This window comes from Rhipicephalus microplus, chromosome 7 (assembly GCF_043290135.1).
Source record: "Rhipicephalus microplus isolate Deutch F79 chromosome 7, USDA_Rmic, whole genome shotgun sequence".
Taxonomy (NCBI): Eukaryota; Metazoa; Arthropoda; class Arachnida; order Ixodida; family Ixodidae; genus Rhipicephalus; species Rhipicephalus microplus.
Genome location: NC_134706.1, coordinates 34,148,594 through 34,170,338, shown reverse-complemented (window position 1 = coordinate 34,170,338; position 21,745 = coordinate 34,148,594). Strand labels below are relative to the sequence as shown.

The 21,745-nt window shown below is 45.3% G+C and overlaps 1 protein-coding gene across 1 annotated transcript in view; it reads left to right on the top strand.

Annotated features, from left to right (window-relative positions):
- LOC142767146 (japanin-like-RA1) overlaps window positions 1-19,792 on the top strand; it is a 46,576-nt gene extending 26,784 nt beyond the window's left edge. The window contains exons 6-8 of the mRNA XM_075868364.1: window positions 10,556-10,617; window positions 13,769-13,864; window positions 19,665-19,792. Of these exons, the coding sequence (XP_075724479.1) occupies window positions 10,556-10,617; window positions 13,769-13,864; window positions 19,665-19,792 (286 nt within the window). The remainder of the gene's footprint in view (window positions 1-10,555; window positions 10,618-13,768; window positions 13,865-19,664) is intronic.
- The last annotated feature ends 1,953 nt before the right edge of the window (window positions 19,793-21,745 follow it).

Here is a 21,745-nt window from a genome sequence, read left to right as displayed (position 1 = left end):
TTGGTAAGAGTTCTGCTGGCGTAGGCGACGACATACTCGGCGAATCCAGGCTTGCGTTGCGCGAGAACCGCACCGAGGCCGACACCACTGGCGTCGGTGTGGACCTCAGTTGCTGCCGTAGGATCGTAGTGACGCAGTATTGGTGGCGAAGTGAGGAGACGACGAAGGGCACAGAAGGCTTGGTCACACTCAGAAGATCATGACGAAATATCAGTGGTGCTGCCTATAAGTTTGGTCAAAGGCGCAATGATAGAGGCGAAGTTGCGCACGAACCGGCGAAAGTAGGAGCATAACCCCACGAAGCTCCGTAACTGCTTCATAGTCGTTGGTTTGGGGAAGTCGGCGACAGCACGTAACTTAGCCGGGTCTGGAAGTATACCGTCCTTTGATACGACGTGCCCGAGAATCGTAAGTTGCCGAGCAGCGAAGTGACACTTCTTGAGGTTGAGTTGGAGCTGAGCATTCTTCAGGCACGTGAGGACGTGTTTGAGGTGCTCGAGATGTGTTCCAAAGTCTGGCGCAAAGACGACTATATCGTCGAGATAGCAGAGACAGATTTGCCATTTCAAACCCCGAAGAACCGAGTCCATCATGCGCTCGAACGTGGCAGGCGCATTGCAGAGGCCGAAGGGCATGACATTAAACTCATACAGACCGTCCGGTGTCACGAAGGCTGTTTTTGGTCGATCGGCATCTGCAAGGGGGACCTGCCAGTACCCTGAGCGCAAATCTAATGATGAAAAAAACTCGGCACCTTGTATAGTATCAAGGGCATCGTTAATCCTGGGTAAAGGATACACGTCTCTTCGAGTGATCTTATTTAGGCGCCGGTAATCCACGCAGAAGCGAACGGAACCATCTTTTTTTTAACGAGCACTACAGGTGAGGCCCATGGACTTTGTGAAGGTTGAATGACGCCACGTTGGAGCATATCGTTCACCTGTTCGGTAATAACTTGGCGTTCCGCCGCAGAAACACGATATGGTCGCTGTCGTAGTGGCGCATGGGAGCCGGTATCGATGTAATGTAGAGTGGTAGAAGTGCGGCCAAGTGAAGGTTGAACAACATCGAAAGATTCGCGGTACTGGTACAGCATTTGGAGGAGTTCAGATCGTTCAGATGGTGACAGTCCGTCTGCGATCGCCGAATCGAACACTTTTGAAGCCTGTAGATGAGAGTGGTTAAGAGCACTGACTGCGGCGAGGTCACTTTGGAATGATTCTTGCGGCACGGTAAAAATTTGTCCGTTATCAATGGGCTGTACGCATCCAAGAGACTCGCCTTTAAACAGTTTGATGGTATGCGGAAAGGGATTGGTAAGGCAGAGAGCACTTGCTCCATTAGAAATTGAGAGGGCTGAATAAGGGAGCAGAAGGGGTTTCCGACTTAGAAAGAGGCTTGATGGCTCGAAAAATGCTACTTCATCACGCATGCCGTTGGAGACCACAGGGAGCAAAACAGCTGTTGTCGGTGGAATGTCAGTGTCTTCTTTGACAACGAGCTTGTGCGCGGCTTGATTAGTGTGGTCGTAGGGCTGGTCGAAGAACGGAAGCAGTTCAAGTTCGGAACGGGCACAATCTATAACGGCACGATTACGGGATAGGAAATCCCAGCCAAGTATGATGTCATGAGAGCACGAGGAAAGGGCGATAAAGTCAACAATGTAGTGGTCCTCCGCAATTTTGAGTCGGGCAGTGCAGGCGGCTATAGGTCGAACAGGTTCTCCATTTGCTGCACGTAAGAACATATCAAGCGGCGTGGTCACCTTTCGGAGCTTGCGGCAAAGTTTGGCGTCTATAACAGACACAGCGGCACCGGTATCCACAAGAGCGTATGCATGGGCGCCGTCTACAAAAACTTCGACGATATTTGACGGCAAGGTGCGAGAACTTGAAGATTTCGATAGCGCAGTTCTTGCCCCTTGAACTGCGACGGCTAGTTTCCCTCATTTTGAGGGGCTGGTCGTGGACGCATGGGTGACAAGGAGCGTCGATTGGGTGAAGGTGAGCGACGAGACGAAGTTGCTGGATAGTCACGGGAAGACGTGTTTGACTGACGATCCGAACTTTCATAACCAAAAGGTGGTCGGTCCATGTAGTTGCTTCGTGGTCGGACGTCTGTGTAGGCGAGCACGCGACGACGGCAGTATCGGGAGATATGGCCAGGTCCGCCGCACGCAAAACAGATCGGCCGGTTATCACGCGTTCGCCAGGCATTTGCAGCAAGGGGCGCCGCCCACGCGGCATACGGCTGAGTCGAGGCTGTGGTAGCGAGGGGAGGAGCCCATGCGACGGAATACTGAGTAGGAGCGGTGACATGCGGCAGTCTATTGAACGGCGAGGGCTGGTGTGGCTGCTGCCTCTTTACTGCGTCAGCATAAGTAAGAGGCGCGGTGACAACTTGCTGCTGAAAGGGCACTGGTATAGCCTCGGCAATCTGGTCCTGAAGTGCATGTCGGAGCATGGGAGCTAACGGTGTCGGTGGTTGCTCTTGCTGCTGCTGCGGGAGCTCTTGGCGCTGACAAAACGGCAGGAGGGAAAGCTGACGTGCGACCTCCTCACGCACAAAGTCTTTCATTTGTGCTAGAAGGCGGGAGTGGTCAGGTACGACGTCCAGTGCAGCGAGTGGTTGGTTAGGCTGAAATGGACGACGGGTGAGAGCTCGTTGTCGTCGAAATTCGTCGTAGTTCTGGCACAGAGTTACCACTTCAGACACCGTGCCAGGAGACTTCGCCAGGAGCATTTGAAAGACGTCGTCATCAACACCTTTCATAATGTGCTGGATCTTGGCACTTTCGCTCATTGCGGCATCGACGCGCTTGCAGAGATCGAGTATATCTTCAATATAGGCGGTAAACGTTTCGCCAGGTTCTTGTGCCCGTGAGCGCAGGCGTTGTTCTGCGCGCAACTTCCGCACGTCAGAGCGACCGAAAACCGAGGATATTGCCTGCTTGAAAGTGGCCCAGTTCTCGAACTCGGATTCGTGGTTTGTGTACCACAGTTTCGCCACATTAGCCAAGTAAAAGTTGACGGTGCTCAACTTAGCAGCGTCATCCCACCTGTTTGGTCCACTGACTTTTTCGTAGGACGACAGCCAGTCCTCGACGTCCTGGTCTTCGGCGCCCGAAAAGATCGGGGGGTCTCGCTGGTGAACCGGGCCGGGGCAAGTAGGAGCCGCGAGAGGTGCTGTCTGTTGGGCAGCGTCAACTTGCATGGTCGACCGCAGGGTGCGGGATCGGAGTTCCAGGGTGTAGGTGATGCAGTTACCCAGCACGATCCACCAAATGTAAAGGGGGTTTATTGAAGGACTCAGCAAGCGGGTGGTAGCTCTAAAGGGAGGCAGGCGAACCCAGATGACGGTGCTTGATCGCCGATCTCGTGCCTTTTTTCTTGTGCTGATGATAGCTGACCTGATGGTATCAACGTCTTTCTTATTCACTTCATATGTATCGATTTTTCAAAGGCGTTCGACAGAGTTTCACACCGTAAACTGCTATTCAAGCTTCGCGATGTCGGTATTAGTGAGAATATTCTCAGTTGGATCAGAGCTTATGTAGGCAATCGACAACAAGCAGTTAAAGTGGGAGATGCTATGTCGGGAAATCGGGAGGTGTATTCGGGAGTGCCTCAAGGATCTGTATTGGGGCCCCTACTCTTTCTCTTATACATAGATGATATATCATCAGTTGTCCAACCAACAGTAAAAATTAAGCTAATTGCAGATGACTGCCTAATCTATTGTCCGGTATCATGCAGAGAAGATCAAGTGAATATCAATCAGTGCTTACAAACCCTAAGCTTATGGTGTTCTAAATGGGGTATGGAAATTAATATTTAAAAATCCACTTACACACACATTACAAAAAAGAAGGAAGTGCTTTCGTTTGCATATAACATTGGTGATGATATGCTGGTGAAAGTCTGTAATTTTAAATACTTAGGTGTAATTATAACAGATAAGTTGAGCTGGCGTCCTCATGTCGATAACATCTGTCAATCAGCATGTCAAAAATTGTGCTTCCTACGAAAGAAATTAGGCCGAGCCACAAAAGATGTCAAGCTGCTTGCATACAAAACGTATGTCTGTCCGAGATGAGAATACGCTAGCGCTGTGTGGAGCCCACACCAAAAGGTCTTAAAAAATAAATTAGAACGCATTCAGAGAATGTCAGCTCGCTTTATCTGCTCCAAATATCGAAGAAGGAATTCTGTTACTGAGATGTTAAAGGTATGTAAATTAATATCACTAAAATTAAGGAGGCGGAAACAGTGGTTGAAACTTATTTTTCAAATCCACTAATCTGTATTTTCATTAACTAACCTATGTGCAGTTTGCAATGAACTGGAAACATTAGATCACTTTTTTCTCACATGCCGCCGCTTCGCCTCGCTGTGCCAAATAATTCTTCAGAGACCGATTGGCATGCTCGGTTTGGCAGTTAATACATCCACCCTTTTATCGTTTGGAGCCAGTCAGTTGGGTGTGGCCCGCAGTGCTATTCTATCAGCGCTATACATACATTCATTCAAGCAACCGCAAGGATACGCTGTTAGTACTGATGTTAAGGCTCATGACCTCAGATAGATGGCGCTCACCCACAGAGAGGGATGGGCCAAGAACCGGGTGGCAAGATACTTAAATAAAGCTTGAATGAAAATAAAGCCGATCTGAAAAATTAGTTCAGGGATAATACTGCCAATAAACAAAAATAGTTGCTGAGCAAGCAGTCCAACCGTATCTTGTTCCTGACAGACATAGCTACGAATTATAAACTAAAGAACTGAAAATGTAAGGGTTCACTAGCACGGTAGTCTTTTAGTTGCATTGATATAGTCAAACACAGTGGAGTATATATCCCTGTGGCAGTAACCAAATGAAGTACCGCCAAGTGATAAAAGTACTGGTACATTTACTTGTAATCCTAGCTTCTGTAATGGGGCTACTAAAAATGTTCTCTGATAAAAGTAACGAACACATAATAAAGATAAATGTTCAATTGTTTCAATGTTGTTGCAAAAAATGCAAAGCAGTGATGCCTTCAGTCGAGCTTTGTTAAGGTAATAATTTAGTTGTAAAACTGTACAGTGCAATCTGGTATAAGTGACCTCTAACTGGCGAAATACACGCCACTGTTTATTCCAGTAATACCTTAAATGCTCTAAATCTTTAAATTTATCCGAATTACATAATCCCCATGGCAAACAAGCATTTCGGAACCTCAGAGCTGTCACGTAAGCCGTATCTGGCAACACTGGGATGGTGGACACACTCAGGCATACTGCTGCTAAAGAGTCTGCCATTTCGTTCAAATATAATCCGCGGTTGCCTGGTACCCATAGCAAATGCAGTTTCTTTCCACGTTTTGCGGTATTAAATGCTGAAACGTATTCATCAGCTCTGCTGTTGCTGCCGCAGAAAGTGCATTACATACTGATAACGAATCTGTAATGATCACTGCTGATAATTCGCTTGAGGGCAATTCGCGTAGGGCAAGAACAACAGCCAATAATTCTGCAATGAGTGCAGGGGTATAATCTGGGAGTAGAATCGAAAAGGACCAGTCAAAATAAGGATAGAAGATACCAACCCCAGCCTTTTCTTTAGACACAGATACATCAGTCGCAATGATATTGCTTATCTCTAGGTGAGCTATACAATCTGCTAACTGGTCATTAAATACCTATGTGCCAATTGTTTCGCGTTATGAGGAAATATATCGTCGAATTGTATGCTAAGCATTGACTTAAGGTTGTGTATTGGACCAATATGTTTAATTTTTACATTCAGTTGCTGTAGCATCGCTTGTGCAAATATTATTTGCAGGGTGTGTAGTCGCGACCAACGTGTCCCTAGCTCGCGTGCGTGCCCCCTTCTTTCTTCTTTATTTGCAACCGCCAGGTAGTCGAAATTTCAGGAGTCCTCCACTATACGGCGTCTCTCATAATCATATCGTGGTGTTGGGACGTTAAACCCCACATATAATCATCAAATGTGTTCTCAGATAGTTAATTATGGCAGCTGGAGAGCCTTCTGGCATCCTTCCAGGCGCCTATATATAATTATAACCTTGATTATAATCCCTGTATCATCCTTTATGTAAGTTTATGTTATGTTTAAAATCTGTACAAAAGGAGGCATATCATAAACCCGATAGGACGTCCAAAAACGCACGTTTTCGCTATAGCGATGTGATTGCAGCTGTACGCCAATTAGCTAAACGATGTACCAAGTGTATGGAGCATTGAACGAGGCATCAAGAAGTTTGATGTTACAATAATATCAAAAGAAATCGTGTGACAGCACTAAGAAGGCTCACCATTGCAACCTTTTATTTCACAGAAAGAGAAACCTTGGCAGCGTGGACAGTAAGTATATTAGTTTCTTCATTATAGTATACGTTACACAGCCACCACGGTGGTCTAGTAGCTAAGGCACTCAGTTGCTGACCCGCAGGTCGCGGGATTGAATCCCGGCTGACGTGACTACATTTTCGATGAAGGTGAAATTTCTTGAGGCCCGTGTGCTTAGATTTGGGTACACGATAAAGAATCCCATGCGGTCAAAACCTCCAGATACCTTCTCTAGACGTCTCTCATAATCACATCGTGGTTTAGGGACGTTGAACCCAAACATTTATTATTAGTATAAAGTACGTGCACAAGTGAATGGCGTAGCAAATAAAAACTTTCCCTGTTCCCTTAATAAAGTGAAAAAATTATGAGCAAATTTATTGACCCAAGGAATCGTAAGAGCGAGAATTTACAAGCAAAAAAGCAAGAAAGTACACGTACCATTCATTACACACGCGCTAAAACGACACCTATGCGTAAAATAGAAATCATCACAATACAAGCTGCTTTTGCCGATAACAGTATCACGAGCCACACCTCCGATTGAGTCATCTGAAAATTTCTTATAAAGAGAACAGCGTCCAATGCACCGTGCGACTGATACAGCTTTTTACGTGTGATTATTACAGTGAAAGCTCAGGTTACAGCGGCAGTGGGGTAGTTACATGTCCATAAAAGCTATCCGTGAACTAGGAAGAAATGAAATGAGAAGGAACCCAGCTTGCGCTGTAATAGAAACATCATCCACTCCTAACAACTATAATCAACGTAAAATTAACACTTCTAACAGCGGGAAAGATTTCATTCCCACAACCTCGCCCTTCAAAAGGAAGCGATGGTGCCAACCTGTGCGACACATACCATCGGTGAGGGGGGGGGGGGGCTATTCTTTGCTTCAACCCTTATCCTACCTAGCGATTTGTAGGCCGCTATATATGCTCTCGGTCATAAAGTTATATGTCCACTGACTCCCCAATTAAAATGCACTGCCTACAAATGTGTTAAATTCACGCAGCATAATTCCAAGCCCCTCCCTAGGATACAATGCAAAAAAGATAATGAAGTAATGTGCTCTTTTGGGTAAGTTTAAGCGACTCCATGTTATTTTCATGTAACAAAGTCTTCATAATTCTACAGTCAGTTATGTTTTATTTTGAAATACAACAATTGAAATCAATGACTGCGAATGTGTGAGCAATTAGGTTTTCGTTTTATTCGTTTCGAGTAAAAAAGCTGATATTTTAGACGTTCGTTCTGAAACATGGCACGTGAGGAGACCTTTCGAACATCGTATGTAGTGCAGTCACTAACTGATCGGCTGCACTCATGCGCAGCACACGGATTTTGAGTCCAGTCATAGTGACAATGCAGAAGGTTCTATTCATCTAATGAATAATGTATCTTGTTCTTGTTTTGCCACAAGCTGACACAACTAGCAGTTCTTGACGGCTTCAATCTTGACGGCTTCAATCTCTGGCGCTGACTTACCGAATCAGTTCCTGCCTTTCCACATACCTGACGCCTCAAGACGTTATCGCCGAATATTGAACTCGCGGCTGGAGGACATCTCATGTATACCATACAGAACATATTAAGGAAGCTCCGCAATATACTTTCTCATCAAACGAACAAAACAACATGCCCTACAAGTGCAACAGACTTTGAATATGCACGCCTCTTGGTGCACATGAGATTTTTAGCAAACATAGCGGTATTCGAAAAGTAGTGGTGGTTGTGGTGTTGAAACAGACGAGTTAGAATGGCGTAAATGGCCAGCAATTGTTACGCTCATGCACCTCCTTGATTTGTAGGGGTCCGTCATTTAATGTGACAAAGCCCAGGGTCTCCCAGGAAAGTAATCAGAATACGTTGCCCGCTCCTCTTTGTTGCTGCGGGCCCTTCAGAAAAAAATGACATCCTCAAACATCGTGTGCCCGTGACAACCTTTTGCAAGCTGCGTACCATCACTGCTCTCTCCCTCAACCAACACATGGGGGTATTCAAAAAATGAAACTCATGTTGCCCACTGAGGCTTTTATGCCTTGAGCACATTAGTCTTCATGCGACGACATCGATCACCTACGACGTCTATCACTATCTAAAGAGGAAGAGGGAACAGTGCACTCTTTGATCAGCTAGATACGCAAAGTCGTCCTTAGGTAGCGGTTAGAGCATCCACACAACGATTGATGTCCAGAGGCACAATCACTATTTTCCTCGACCAAGCCTTTCTTTTGTGCGTCGATGGGGCATACATCCCCCCTTTTAGGGGCAAAGCTCCTTAAGGCTTGGGTAGGTCATCCCCAATTTATGTAATACGTAGCACGGCTGGTCTATGGTGCACCTCCACACGCTCGCAGGTGCAGTCTAGCCCGGCCGTGTACGTAGCCACCTGGTTCCAAGATTCACTGCTAGACTATAGTTCTTAGTGGAATAAAGCAACGCAGATGTTATAAACAGGAGCGAGATGGCGGTACTTAGAGTTTTCACTAGATGGACGGACGGACGCATGCATGGACAGACAGACAAGCAGACCTACGGATGGACGGACGAGTGGACAGACAGACAGATGCGCGGACGGATGGACAGATGCAAGGACAGATTTATGAATGGACGGACGAACAGATAGACGGGCGCGCAGGCGTACGCACAGACGCACGGACGGAAGCTTGAATGGTCGCACGTACGGACGCACAGATGGACGGAAGCAAGAACGAACGGACGAATAGAGGCACGTACGGACTGATGGACGCTTCGCCACACTCATCATCATAAAAACACACGTGTGAAAAATCGTGATTAACTTTCTGTTTTAATGCGACAGCAATAATATGGACGCACTCGTCATGCTTTCTTGTCGATGTCACCTTCACGTTGCGCTTGAAGTCCAAGTCATTGAAAGAAGAATATCAGAGCAAAAATGGCCACTCCGTGACAGCCACGAAATGTCTGTGACTGACGATCCAGTGCGCAAGAGCTGTTCGCAAGAACGTAACGTTATGTTTTTGCGCAGTGCGCAAGAATATAACGAAACTGGTACGATGCACTTATTGCACGTTATTCATGCACGTTATTCATGCATAACGAAACTGTACCAGTTTCGTTATGCATGAATAACGAAACTGGTACAATGCACCAGTTTCGTTATGTGCTTGCTCGGTTTTGTGTTCCGCTCAGACAAGTGGTGCCATGCTGCGGTGGTTCAAATTTGTGGCTGCTACGATTGTGTGAAAAGCTAGCACTGAAAGTTCGTGGACAAGCTGGAGATCATAATAATGATATTAGAATACGGGATGAGTCTGCCAATAGCAGTGCTTCCCAGCGTGTCATTAGGGTCGATAAGTTGTAATATAAATGAAGTACAATCCGCCTTTTGCATGGTGGGCGGAAGGGGTATTGTGGGATGCTTATGGTTTTCGGATACTCATGGTCACTGTGGGCCCGGTACTCATTACAAAAAGTGGCTCCGTGCTGTAACATTCGCGCACGTGGACTGGGCAACCGCTGTACGGTATTACGGTACTTTCCGTGCTGTTAACTGGCACGGGCGCCTGAACACTCCGACTTGAGACGAAAGCTGATTATTGGCAGCGAGTTTTTCGTGATCATTAAAGGTATTACACCAAGAATCGTCTGGAGCCTACAACACTACCACAGTTTCAACCCATGGCACGCACGTTCAGAAGGAATTGAAATTCGCATGCCCAACCAAGAAAGCGCTGGCCGACCGCACGTGATTGTTGCCTTGTGTGCAGCAGACGCTGCCGTGGCACCTTGTTTCCGCCACTTCCATCGTTTATGTGTAATTTACATCACACACAAGATGTTTTCAACGATAGTTGCGAGAATCCGGGCCAATCAATGAAATTTACTCGTAAACAATCTGCGCAACTTTCTACCTGTAATATTGCATCAATCATGTGGGGAAGCAAAGGAACTCAACCAGTAAAATTTTTAAAGACATCCTTTGACCTGAAAAATCACGAGAGATAGCCTTTGAGAAATGCAATGCAGTTTGGCTCATCTATGTCTGTGATGTACTATATATTTTGCATCTCTGGTGTATAAGAAATATTTACGGGCTACACTCCATCATACATTGTTACAAGCTCATGATTTTATTCGTTCTGCCCCGCGTCAACGTCTGTCTGCCATTTTGCAGATTATCATTATTATTTTCCTCAAGTTCGTATGCCTCTTTCCAGGTCCTCAACTATTGAAGTGCGTTGGACACCATATTCTTCACTAATGAATGTGATGACTTCAGGTAACTTTGAGCAAAGTTTTTCTTTTTACACATGATACAAACATTCTGGAAGAACCCTTTCTTAGAATACTTTAGTGTTTTATTTACTTTTATTCTTAGTCCTCCGCATACTGCTAATTAATAAAGGGGCCCTGAAAAACTTTTTTCAATAATCATGAAACGTATTCACTGGAAGAGCTTATTGCCTCACGAACAAAACACCGCAAAAAAATGTTAAGAATTCGTCCAGTACGAGTGGACTTACAATGATTTGTCACAGGCTGCAATCGCATTATCCCTTCTTTGGTCCCGAGAAAAGAGCTGGAAGTTAAGCAAGGAGGAATGACATGGGCAAAGAAAATACGTCATGCGCACCTCGTGACCTTGAGCACTTTTTCTTTCTTTTTTCCTTCGAATACCTGGCTGTTTCAGGGTGATCGTGTGCGCACACGTGGACAAGTCGCGCCCTCCTGTGGCGATGCTTGCAACGACACAGCGCACTATGTTGAAATCAGCCAATGGCTGATAGGCGGCCTTTACGAGTGATTTTTGAGTTTTTTCTGTCATTCTCTGAGAGAAGAGAAAGCCAATTTCACCTGACTTTGATAATTTTTTGTTAATTCCAGGTCGTGTGCTGCACTGTAACATTTGGCTCACGTGTTCTCGGAAGCCTCTATTACCGATCGGCAGCGTTTTCTAACCACGCTCAAAAAGTGTTACAGGGCCCATTTAAAGAAAGTTATTTCTGCCAGGGCCTATGTAAAAGCACGCCAAGAGCCAGTAGCAAATAAATAGAAGAAAAGGAGAAAGAAAAAAAAAGCTTCGATCATCAAACTAATTACATCTATTAGACCATGGCACTTGCAAGATGTGAATAAGCTTTTAAAAAACCTTCATTCGAAAAAAACATCACTTAGGAAAAGTTATCTTTATTTGTTTGATGGTTCTGTTCTTAACATGGTACCCTGGAATGGGCATCTAAGTCTGGTGCTGTCAAAGAATGAGCCTTTGTCAATATTTTACGTCACCTGCAACCATGCTCATTCAAGACTAGCATGCAAAAAGCGTACAACATTCAGTACCGCTGAACTAATACGAACTTCTACACGCATGAAACTGGTTCGTTCTGTACTTAAATAACACGACTTTTCAGACACTGATAAAATTTCATGATTTAATTAAAATATTTTACGCCTTGACAAGCAATCGATTGACATAATGGCAGACATTTCTTTTCTCGTTACCATATTGATGGTCTCCAGTAGAGTCTGTTTTTGTTATCAGGTCAATATTTACAGTTTATTGTTACTTTCAATCAACAAACAATATTTTCCCCACATTTAAGGTTGCACTATGCCCGCTAAAGCTTGGTCAAACGGACATCATCATGAATTGGTCATATCGCCTTCCAAAACCACAGTGATGCATTTAAGTAAGATTTATTGTGTTCACAGGAAACATCAACGTAGGAGTGCAGCCACTCGAAATCAGCAAAACTCGGACATTGCGGACACTTTGAAGATAGTAAAAATGGAGCAATACAGAAACAAGTTGGGAGAGAACAAACGCGTGAGAAGGAGGGTTATCGAGAGCACTAAGCTGGCCTAAGCTCGCAAGGTCAGAAGTTCGAAGCCAGGCCGTTTTTCTTTTTGTAGCGGAAATATAGACTTTGAAAAAGTTAGGAAAAGGCCAGGCGAGCTACGAGTCTTGTGAAGTTTAGAGCTCCTATTGGCTGTAAGGTGGTACTTACTCTACGGTGCTAAATAAGTGCAACAGAAGCCTCTACATATAGAGATAGAGCAGCAGCCTGACATGTAATGACGAAATTTGATTCGAATGCAGATGCCAGACCATTCCCAGTCGCGTATTTGCTTAAAACGCGTGACAAAGAAGTCGCTAAAAATAATAATAGGTAGGGGGTGTGGCCTCACTGGCGACTACCTGCAGGTAGGGCACTTACTCACCAGAGCAGGATTGACGACCCTGGTGCAGTACTTGGCCACTACTTCCTTATAAGCGTAAAACTAACCCTTGGCCCTCAGTCACTAGCGGCTGCGAATCATCTGACCAAGGGGGCGACCTGCGCCGGGTGCTAAGAAGCTGTGGGTCCGCACAGGTCACCATTGGAATCAGTGAACTTGGCTAGGCTCAACGCTACAATGCTGTCTGGCGAGGCTAGTCAAGCTGTGCTATGCAAGGAATTAAAGGAATGGGATCTACAGTACTATTTCGTGAAATGGGGGGAAGGAGCAAGTCTACCACACTCGGCAGCCGGTATATATATATATATATATATATATATATATATATATATATATATATATATATATATATATATATATATATATATATATATATATATATATATATATATATATATATATATATATATATATTCTTTGAACGTCATTCACGCTGAACCCGACGTATTGTATGCAAGAAAGAGACGACGAAACTTTCCCGGAAGCGTCTTTACTAAACGTTTTCATCTGGTGGACCAGCCTTCGTCAGAGTGACGAAGGCTGGTCCACCTGCTGAAAACGTTTAGTAAAGATGCTTCCGGGAAAGTTTCGTCGTCGTCTCTTTCTTGCATATATATATATATATATATATATATATATATATATATATATATATATATATATATATATATATATAGCTTAATTGGCTTGATTGGATATATACAAGCTATCGACTAACACAGTTTCTTAGGTTTGCAACAGTTTATTATGTTTAGCAGGGTGACTTTTGAAAAATTTAAGAATAGTGTATTATAACAAATATCCATATACCAAGACTTCAGCCCACCAGTAAACGAAACTTTGTAACGAAGTTTAGCTTGAGCAAGCTGAATGTAATTCAAAAGAAGAATTTGTGTGTTTGTAACAAGTTTGTAACAAGACAGCCTGACATTTATATTTCAACCTATCTTAAAAACTCCCAAAATTCGCTGTAGATATCTATAACTATATATACCTCTTGTATACCAGCCGTAGATTTTATCTATAGGTGGATATTTTTAAAAGAATAATTCAACTTAGGTATCTTACAAAGGGCCACATTTCGAACTAAATATCTATAACTATATATACCCTTTGTATCCCAGCCGTAGGTTCTATCTATAGGCGGATATCTTTAAAAATGCTACAGAAATATTTTGTTGCTATTGCAGCTTACGTGGAATATAATTTGGAGACGGAGTCGAAGTACGTGATACGGACCTACAACGACGAATCTTTAGTTCTATCAGAGCTGACAGGAGGTAGGAGTGAGTTCTTGCACTGAAATTTATGCATTTTATCAGCATATTTTTTACCGTAGAGCCTTCATGTCGCTAATGCTGCGTCTTTGAATGTTGCCTCTAATTATCTCTATTTGGTATCTTTTATGATCTGTCATCTCCATCATCATCAGCCTGACTACGCCCGCTGAAGGGCAGAGGGCTCCCCTATGATCCACCAATCAACCCGTTTTTGTGCTTTCTCGCATGCTGCCACGTTATACTTGCAAAGTTTTATTGCGATAGCATATATATGGACACTCTCTGCTGGATTTGACCACCGGCGTCGGCGTCGATGTCATTCACCGTATATGTATACGTATAGATATATATGAAAACACAAGAAAAAAATCTACAAAAGAGACTCCGGAGCACGGAGTCGAACGTGGGACCTCCACGTCGTGAATGCGAGGCGTTAACCCCTAAGCCAGTAAAGAGTACGTCCTCCAACGTTGAAACGTCAAGCTGTTCATATCTACCACTTACTGCTGTTGGCGGGCATCTCGAGGGGAGGGGAACCATCGTGTTTTTAGCATTATCAGCAAGATGGCGCAGTGAGCGCGCGGCGGCTCTCATCTCTCACGCGTACTCTGGCCGGCGTTGAGAATAAGAGGGTTTACGCTCGATCGTGTGCCCTTATCTTGCAGAGGGGAGAATCATACGTCTTGGCTAGCCTTTGGGTTTCGTCGGAACAGTTCTGTTGTAGTTACCAAGTGCACAAAGGTAGCTGCAATCGTTGCACAGCCTCCGCTTGCAAAAAAGGCACACTTTTCCACCACAGCGAAGTACCAACTGAGACGCTTATTCGCATTCATCTGTACCTGTGAGTACGTCTCGTGCATCATTTGTGCGTGAGAAACGCGGGGCACGTTTCGATCTTCTTGCCGTTCTGCGGGTGACCTTCCCATTTGTTGCTATCGCGTTCATCGCTACGCCTTTGCGGCAAAGCTGTCACTTTTTAATCTCATCGGCCCACCTAACTTTCTGTCTTCCATTCGTAGTTTGCAGTCTCGGGGAATCAGGTCAGTTACCATAGATGACTAGCGGTTATCCTGCCTACATTCTACGTGCCAGGCCCAGGTACATTTCTTCATCTAGGTTTCCGCAATAATATCCTTAACCTTGGTTTGTTCCCTGACCGACTCTGCTCTCTTATCTCTTAAGATTACACCTAACATATTCCTTTCCATCGCTCACTGCGCCTGCGTCAATTCAAGCTGAACCCTTTTTGTAAGCCTCCAGGTTTCTGGTTCGTAGGTATGTACCGGCAAGATGCAGCTAATATAAAGGAAGGAAGGAAGGAAAATAGTAGGTAAAGAACGGCAGAGAGGTTAACTAGTCTATAGGCAGCCGTACCCTGCACATGGAAGGGGGATGATGGAGATGAAAAATAGAGAGCAGAGAGGGAAGAGAGATAAACACAGCACATTCGGCAGCGCACGCATGCAAACTCAGTCATAGTCCAGTCTTGTCTTTCGCGGTGCGTGACATAGCTGTTACAGCCGCTTGTTCAAGTCCGTGTCGCGTAGGACAGCTCTTATAGACCTTTAGTGGCAGATTACTATTCATGATTTGGGAATGCTTGCCGAATGTAATCCACGCCATCTTTATTCTTCTGGTTATTTCCCTCTCAAGATTCGGCTCCATGATTACTACCTGTCCTAAGTGGAGATATTGCTGTACCACTCTCCCCGCCGCGGTGGTGTAGTGGATCAGCTACTCGGCTGCTGACCCACAGGCCGTGGTATTGAATCCCGGCTGCGGCGGCTGCATTTCCGATGGAGGTGGAAATGTGTAGGCCCATGTGCTCAGATTTGGGTGCACGTTAAAAAACCCCAGATGGTCAACATTTCTGGAGCCCTTCACTTCGGCGTCTTTCATAATCATATGGTGGTTTTGGGACTTTAAACCTCACATATCAATCAATCAATATTGCTTTGCCACTTCCAGCATCTTTCCACCTATCAAAAGTGCTGTTTCCTGCCGAGACTTTTGTACATTACTTTAGTTTTGTGCATAGTAATTTTGAAACCTACTCTTCTACTTTCCGAGTCAAGTTCGGTAATCATAACTGGTACTTCGCTCCTGAGTTACTCATCAAGGCAATGTCGTCAGCGAATCGCAGGTTACTAAGATTCTCTCCATTACCTGTTATCTCTATGGCTCTTCCCAATCTGGGGCCCTAATTACTTCTTTTAAACACGCGGTGAATAGCAATGGAGAGATTATGCTGCCTTCCTTACACGTTTTTTATTGGGATTTTGTTTCTTTCTTTGTGAAGAACTATGGCGGCTCTGAATCCATCGTAGATTTCTGCTAGTACGTTTATGTAGGGTTTTTCGATGCCCTGATTCCTTAGTGCGTGCATTACTGCTGATCTCTCGACTGAATCAAACGCCTTCTTTCAATCTATGACGGCTATCTACAGGGGTTGGCTGTATTCCGCGCATTTCTCTATTACCTGATTGATAGTATGAACGTGGTCTATTGTGGAGTAGCCTGTATGAAATCCTGCTTTGTCTTTTGTTTGATTAAACTCTAATGTTGTTTTAATTTTACTAGTTATTATCTTTGCAAATACTTTGTAGAGAACGGACAGTAAGCTGATAGGCCTGTAGTTTTTCAAGTCCTTGAAGTCTCCTTTCTTATAGATTAAAATGTAGGCATTCTTCCAAGATTCTGGTACCCTTCTCGTCAAGAGACACTTCGTATATAGGGTGCCAATTTTTTTAACACAATTTCTTAGCCATATTTCAGCAGGCCCATTGTCACCTTATCCACACCTGCGGCACTGCCTCTTTGGATTCCTTGTAGATCTTTGCTTACTTCTCCTGTCGTTACTGGTAGGATGTCGAATTTCTTTGGGCTATTATTGCTTCTCGGAATATCATCCTGGTTGTTGCGGCTAATGTACTCCTCTGCCACTCCAACTAACCAATCTATATTTATTATGACATTGCCTTCTTGTCCCTTAAGAGACAGTAGAATTGAGCACGTTGGTATAACACAATAAAGATTGCTCAACAGCGCGAACGACAGGAGGCGATAGAAGAGACGAGACAGAGCGCTGAACTATCAACAATTTATAACTTGCAATAATATTCGCTTTTATACAGTCACCGGCTGCACCAGTCATGCGCGAATCACAATGATAATGCATCAGCACATCACACCACCAAGCAGAGGAATAACTTTACTTTATCGGGAAGCGCGACAGAAGTGGTGCTAACACAAGCATCTTTTAATGAACGTATCTTTTCTGCCTGTATGATCTCGCGTGTGGTGCGATCCCAGCATGTTGCAACAATTGTACAACCTGAAAACGTTGGCCTGCAGCCAAACGTGCGGCAGTGAACCGACAGCCATACTTGTTTATAACAATCCACATTGTACATAAGCTCCTTCAGCCTCTCATTTATAAAACGACTTGTTTGGCCGGCGCAGTATCTTCCGCATGATAACAGTAGCTAATACACCACATTACAAATACAATCTCTAAATTTATTTGCGTATTTTAGTGGGGCAGTATCTTCCGCATGATAACAGTAGCTGATACACCACATTACAAATACAATCTCTAAATTTGTTTGTATATTGGGTAGTGCAACCGCGGGTTGGTTTGGACGGTGAAACAACCAATTTGCACAGGCGACTCAATTTTCAAGGGGCCGTAAAGACTACATTCACTCGCTGTGGTACTTTCTTAAGATTGTTCACTATCTTGTGCATATACGGAACTACGGCGAAAGCCTGCTTAGCTGTGAGAGGACTACGGTAGCTTTCCCTTTGGCCTGAAGTTCACGCAGCAGGCCTTCGGCAACGGAAACTTGCACGTGGTCGGGGTGACCAGCCGAAATAAGCCTTCAAGATTTCTCACCAAAGCTTTCAGTACTATCTTGTGCACACAGGATTTTCGGAAAGCATTTATGAAGCAAAGTTTTGCGATGCCTCGCCTAATTTATAATGCGCGGAGTGAAATGGCAAAGCAGGCTTATTTCCACGCGGTTCATACACATCCAGCAAGAGCAGCCATTATTTAAGAATAGATTAACGTCTAAAACCTGATTTTGTCTAGAGCCTGGAACTCTATTCCAGCCAGGTTCGTTACTTCATACCTCCGTACTTATGCCACGCCTCGCCGTCCCCCCCCCCCCCCCCGAAAGGTGGTCGATGGCTATCTGCCATTTATAATTGTCGGGCAAGGCATACGGAGATCCGAGCACATTTACAGTCATCACCCATATATCAGCGTCATCCTGGAAGCCTCGTAATGGAGCTCAACGACGCCAAGCAGTTGAACGTTTGGGACAATTGCGCAAGAGCAAGTTCTTTCGACGACTGCGCTATTGTCATGAACGAGACAAGAGAGAACGCCCGTCGCTGGGTTTTTAGGGGCGAAGCTCCTTAGGGCGTGGGCTGTGCGTCCCCTGTAGCGTGTATGTAGCCACCTCTAGTTTAGTTCTTGCAGTGTTCACTAGATGGCGATACCGTCCCCTGTATGTAGCCACCTCTAGTTTAGTTCTTGCAGTGTTCACTAGATGGCGGTACCGTCTCCTGTATGTAGCCACCTCTCGTTTAGTTCTTGTAGTGTTTACTAGATGGTGGTACTTGTAGCTGATGATGAAAAGATGCAAGATGTTATAAACTAGAAAGCGGTACTTGTAGTTGATGAAAGACGCGAGATCTTATAAAATAGGAATGATGTCACATATGGCGCGTGTCATTGGTTGAAGGCAATGGTTCGATTTAGTGCGGCGACGTACGCTAGGGGGAGCGATGTAATAAAATCGAGTGGGGAAAATGTACAGAGGATTCATGGTTTACCAGGTTTACCTCCGGAGCTTCGCCCACTCATCATCATTCACTTCGTGGATATGGCGGAATTTTTTTTGATTGGTTGGTTGTGCCTTAGTGTGCTGGCGCAACCGAAATTCAGGGATCGGCCGTGAAAGGGACGGTACGTTATTTCATGTTCTTGTTCTCATTGACCTTCTCCTGTGGCTCATACCCACTGTGAGAGATCGGCCAATAATTGAGTGGTCTCATAAAATTTTATTCAATTTTAGGGTAAAGGAAGTTGTAAAGTGAGAACGTTACAAGTTTCAGAACGATATTTTGGTGCTAATTGAAATGTATCTGCTTTAAACGTTTCGTATTATAACAGATGATAACCAAGATCAAAACCTAACTTAAAAAAATAAGTAAAGTTATGCCTATGTCGACACAGAAGGACAACACTATAGATTTGTTTCTAAGTTTTTTGGTTTCATTCAAATAATTTCGCACTGTCACGCAAACTTTCGAACTGCATGGCAAACCCAGAAAGAGAGGCTCCAAAGGACAGAATCATGGGCGTGGATAAATTCATTCCAACAGCACGCCAAGTACTTTCTAACTTGGAACTACGAGTTGCAGTAAAGCGCCTACAGGTCAGAAAGAAATGATCCATAGTTTCTAGCCTGCCACAGAAACCGCCCGTCGGAGAAAGAGGCTGGCTGTTTGTTTCCTTCAATAAATGGCACGTATAGCCACTTTGGGGGATGACGATGACGACGACGACGACGATGATGATGGTAATGATGATGATGATACACGTTGGCCAAGTATGCGGCGTTCTATATCTGACTTCGTCTTTCTGCTTTCCTATAACCACGTCTGCTACGTTCCCGAGCACTGCTCCGTCTTCGTTACAGTACAAATTTTCCAATACATTTAATTGTCCTCAGCTGAATATTCTGCAAGATTGTGTGTACTTACGAACATTTCTTTCGTTACGCAGAGAAGGCAGCCCGATGCTCACTTTGGGTGACAAAAGAGCGCCTGGACAGTATTCCAGAAGTAGCAAACAGAACATTTCATCACACCTGCCCAGACCCTGTGTACCCTAAGGTTATAGAGGATTGCTTTGATCAATAATAAAAATGATGTTTACAGGCATCGTTAAAGGTTGACTGCCGTCATTGTGCGATTTTTTTAAAGAACGTGCTCAGTGCACTTCGAGTGCGTTAAATACACTTATGCAGCGCCTGTCATAATATGTGCTGCGCGGGCGCGAAACAGAAACTAAAAAAAAACGACAATAGTGTGCCGTGCGGTGGCGAAGAGGATGTGATGTGTGCGTGTATGTGCCGGGCGGTGCCTAGGAGGAAGACGACAGCTCGTGAGGCGCGGCCTCGAGCGTGGGTGACCCGTGCCTTCGGCAGTGCGAGAGGTACGTCGTTCGAGGCAGGACTACCTCGTTGGGCGTCTGGCCCATAGGTACGACCCAGGCCACGTCGCGACACTCGTACTAGCCGAGTGGACAGCTCAGCCTCCGCTAGACGACCGGTCTAGGAGAGCTGGCGCCAGGTTCCTGAACCTGTCCTTGTCCCGCTGGTCGTGGAGAGCTGGCGCCGGGTGCCTGAACCTGCCCTTGCGCCGCTGTTCCAGGAGGGCTGGCGTGGGTTTCCGAGGCGGACTACAGGGGCGGACTACAGGTGCTCAAGGGCACAACTCCCTGCCGCCGGAACACGTGAGTCGTCGGCTCCAGTTCGTCGACAGTGGCGCTGAGCCACTGGAGTTCGACGCGGCGACCCTGCGTCTCCCGACTTCGTCACTGCAGGTGACGACGCCGCCCAACGTCGACTTCGCCACTGAATGGTGCCGACGGGGCATCAACGACGGCCCAGGCTACTACCCCGACGACCTGAACTGTAGGCCGAACGTTCTACTTATTCATTTAGTTTAGCCGCGTGTTTTTGTGTTAGGAACTTTGTAATGTGTGGGTTGTCCATGTGTGAAGGGTACAATAGAAGTTGGACGTGTGTTTGTGCACTGGCGTGCTGTCTGATTCTTTCTGGAGCGGTCCTGCCCCAATAACATCACAAACTGCGCGCCTTATGAGATCAGTACTGGGTGGCGTTGACAACGTTCACCATTATTTCGACGATGTCATCATTGCGACCGATACTTGGCAAGAGCACATCGACACCCTCAGACAAGTTTTTGAACGAATTAACCAAGCTCACCTCACCATAAAACCAAGTAAATGTGAGATAGGAGAGCGAAGCATATCCTTCTTGGGACATCGAATCGGGGAGACTACAGTTGAACCGCTTCTCAAAACGCTAGACAAGATTCTTGCCGCAAAACGACCTACAGCCAAGAAAGCAGTGCAGTCGTTTCTTGGCTTGACCGGCTATTACAGGAAGTTTATACCTAACTACGCCGAACTGACCAAGCCTCTGACGGACCTTACAAGAAAGGGACAAAGCCACACTGTTTCATGGGGCGCACATCAAGAGGAAGCGTTTACGACCCTCAAGAAGAAGCTCGGTGATGCTCCCATCCTCCTTGCTCCCGACCTCTCGAAGGAGTTCGTTCTTCGTACGGATGCCTCCAATACAAGCCTGGGCGCAGTATTGCTCCAGATGGGAAAGGGCCAGGTGCTGCATCCAGTTGCTTACGCAAGTCGTAATTTATTGCCCCGAGAAACCCACTATTCAACAATAGAACGGGAATGCCTTGCACTTGTTTGGGCAGTGCAAAAATTTCATATTTACCTCTATGGCAAACCTTTTGTCATTCAGTCAGACCACCAACCATTACAGTATTTAAATTCCGCCAAACACGTGAACAACAGAGTGTTGAGGTGGAGTCTCCTTATGCAGGAGTACTCATTCACAGTTCATTACATCAAAGGTTGTGACAATGTTGGAGCCGACTACTTGAGTCGCGCATAACTGCCGTTTAGGTAGCAACGTGGTTCTTAATACTACTAGCCCTCAGTCGTGAATAGTTGACTCCTAGTTGCGACATAGCAACCCTACTTGTACGGTAGTTTTCCAACCGAACTGTAAGCAGCCTTCTGTGAACATTCTGCTACTATGT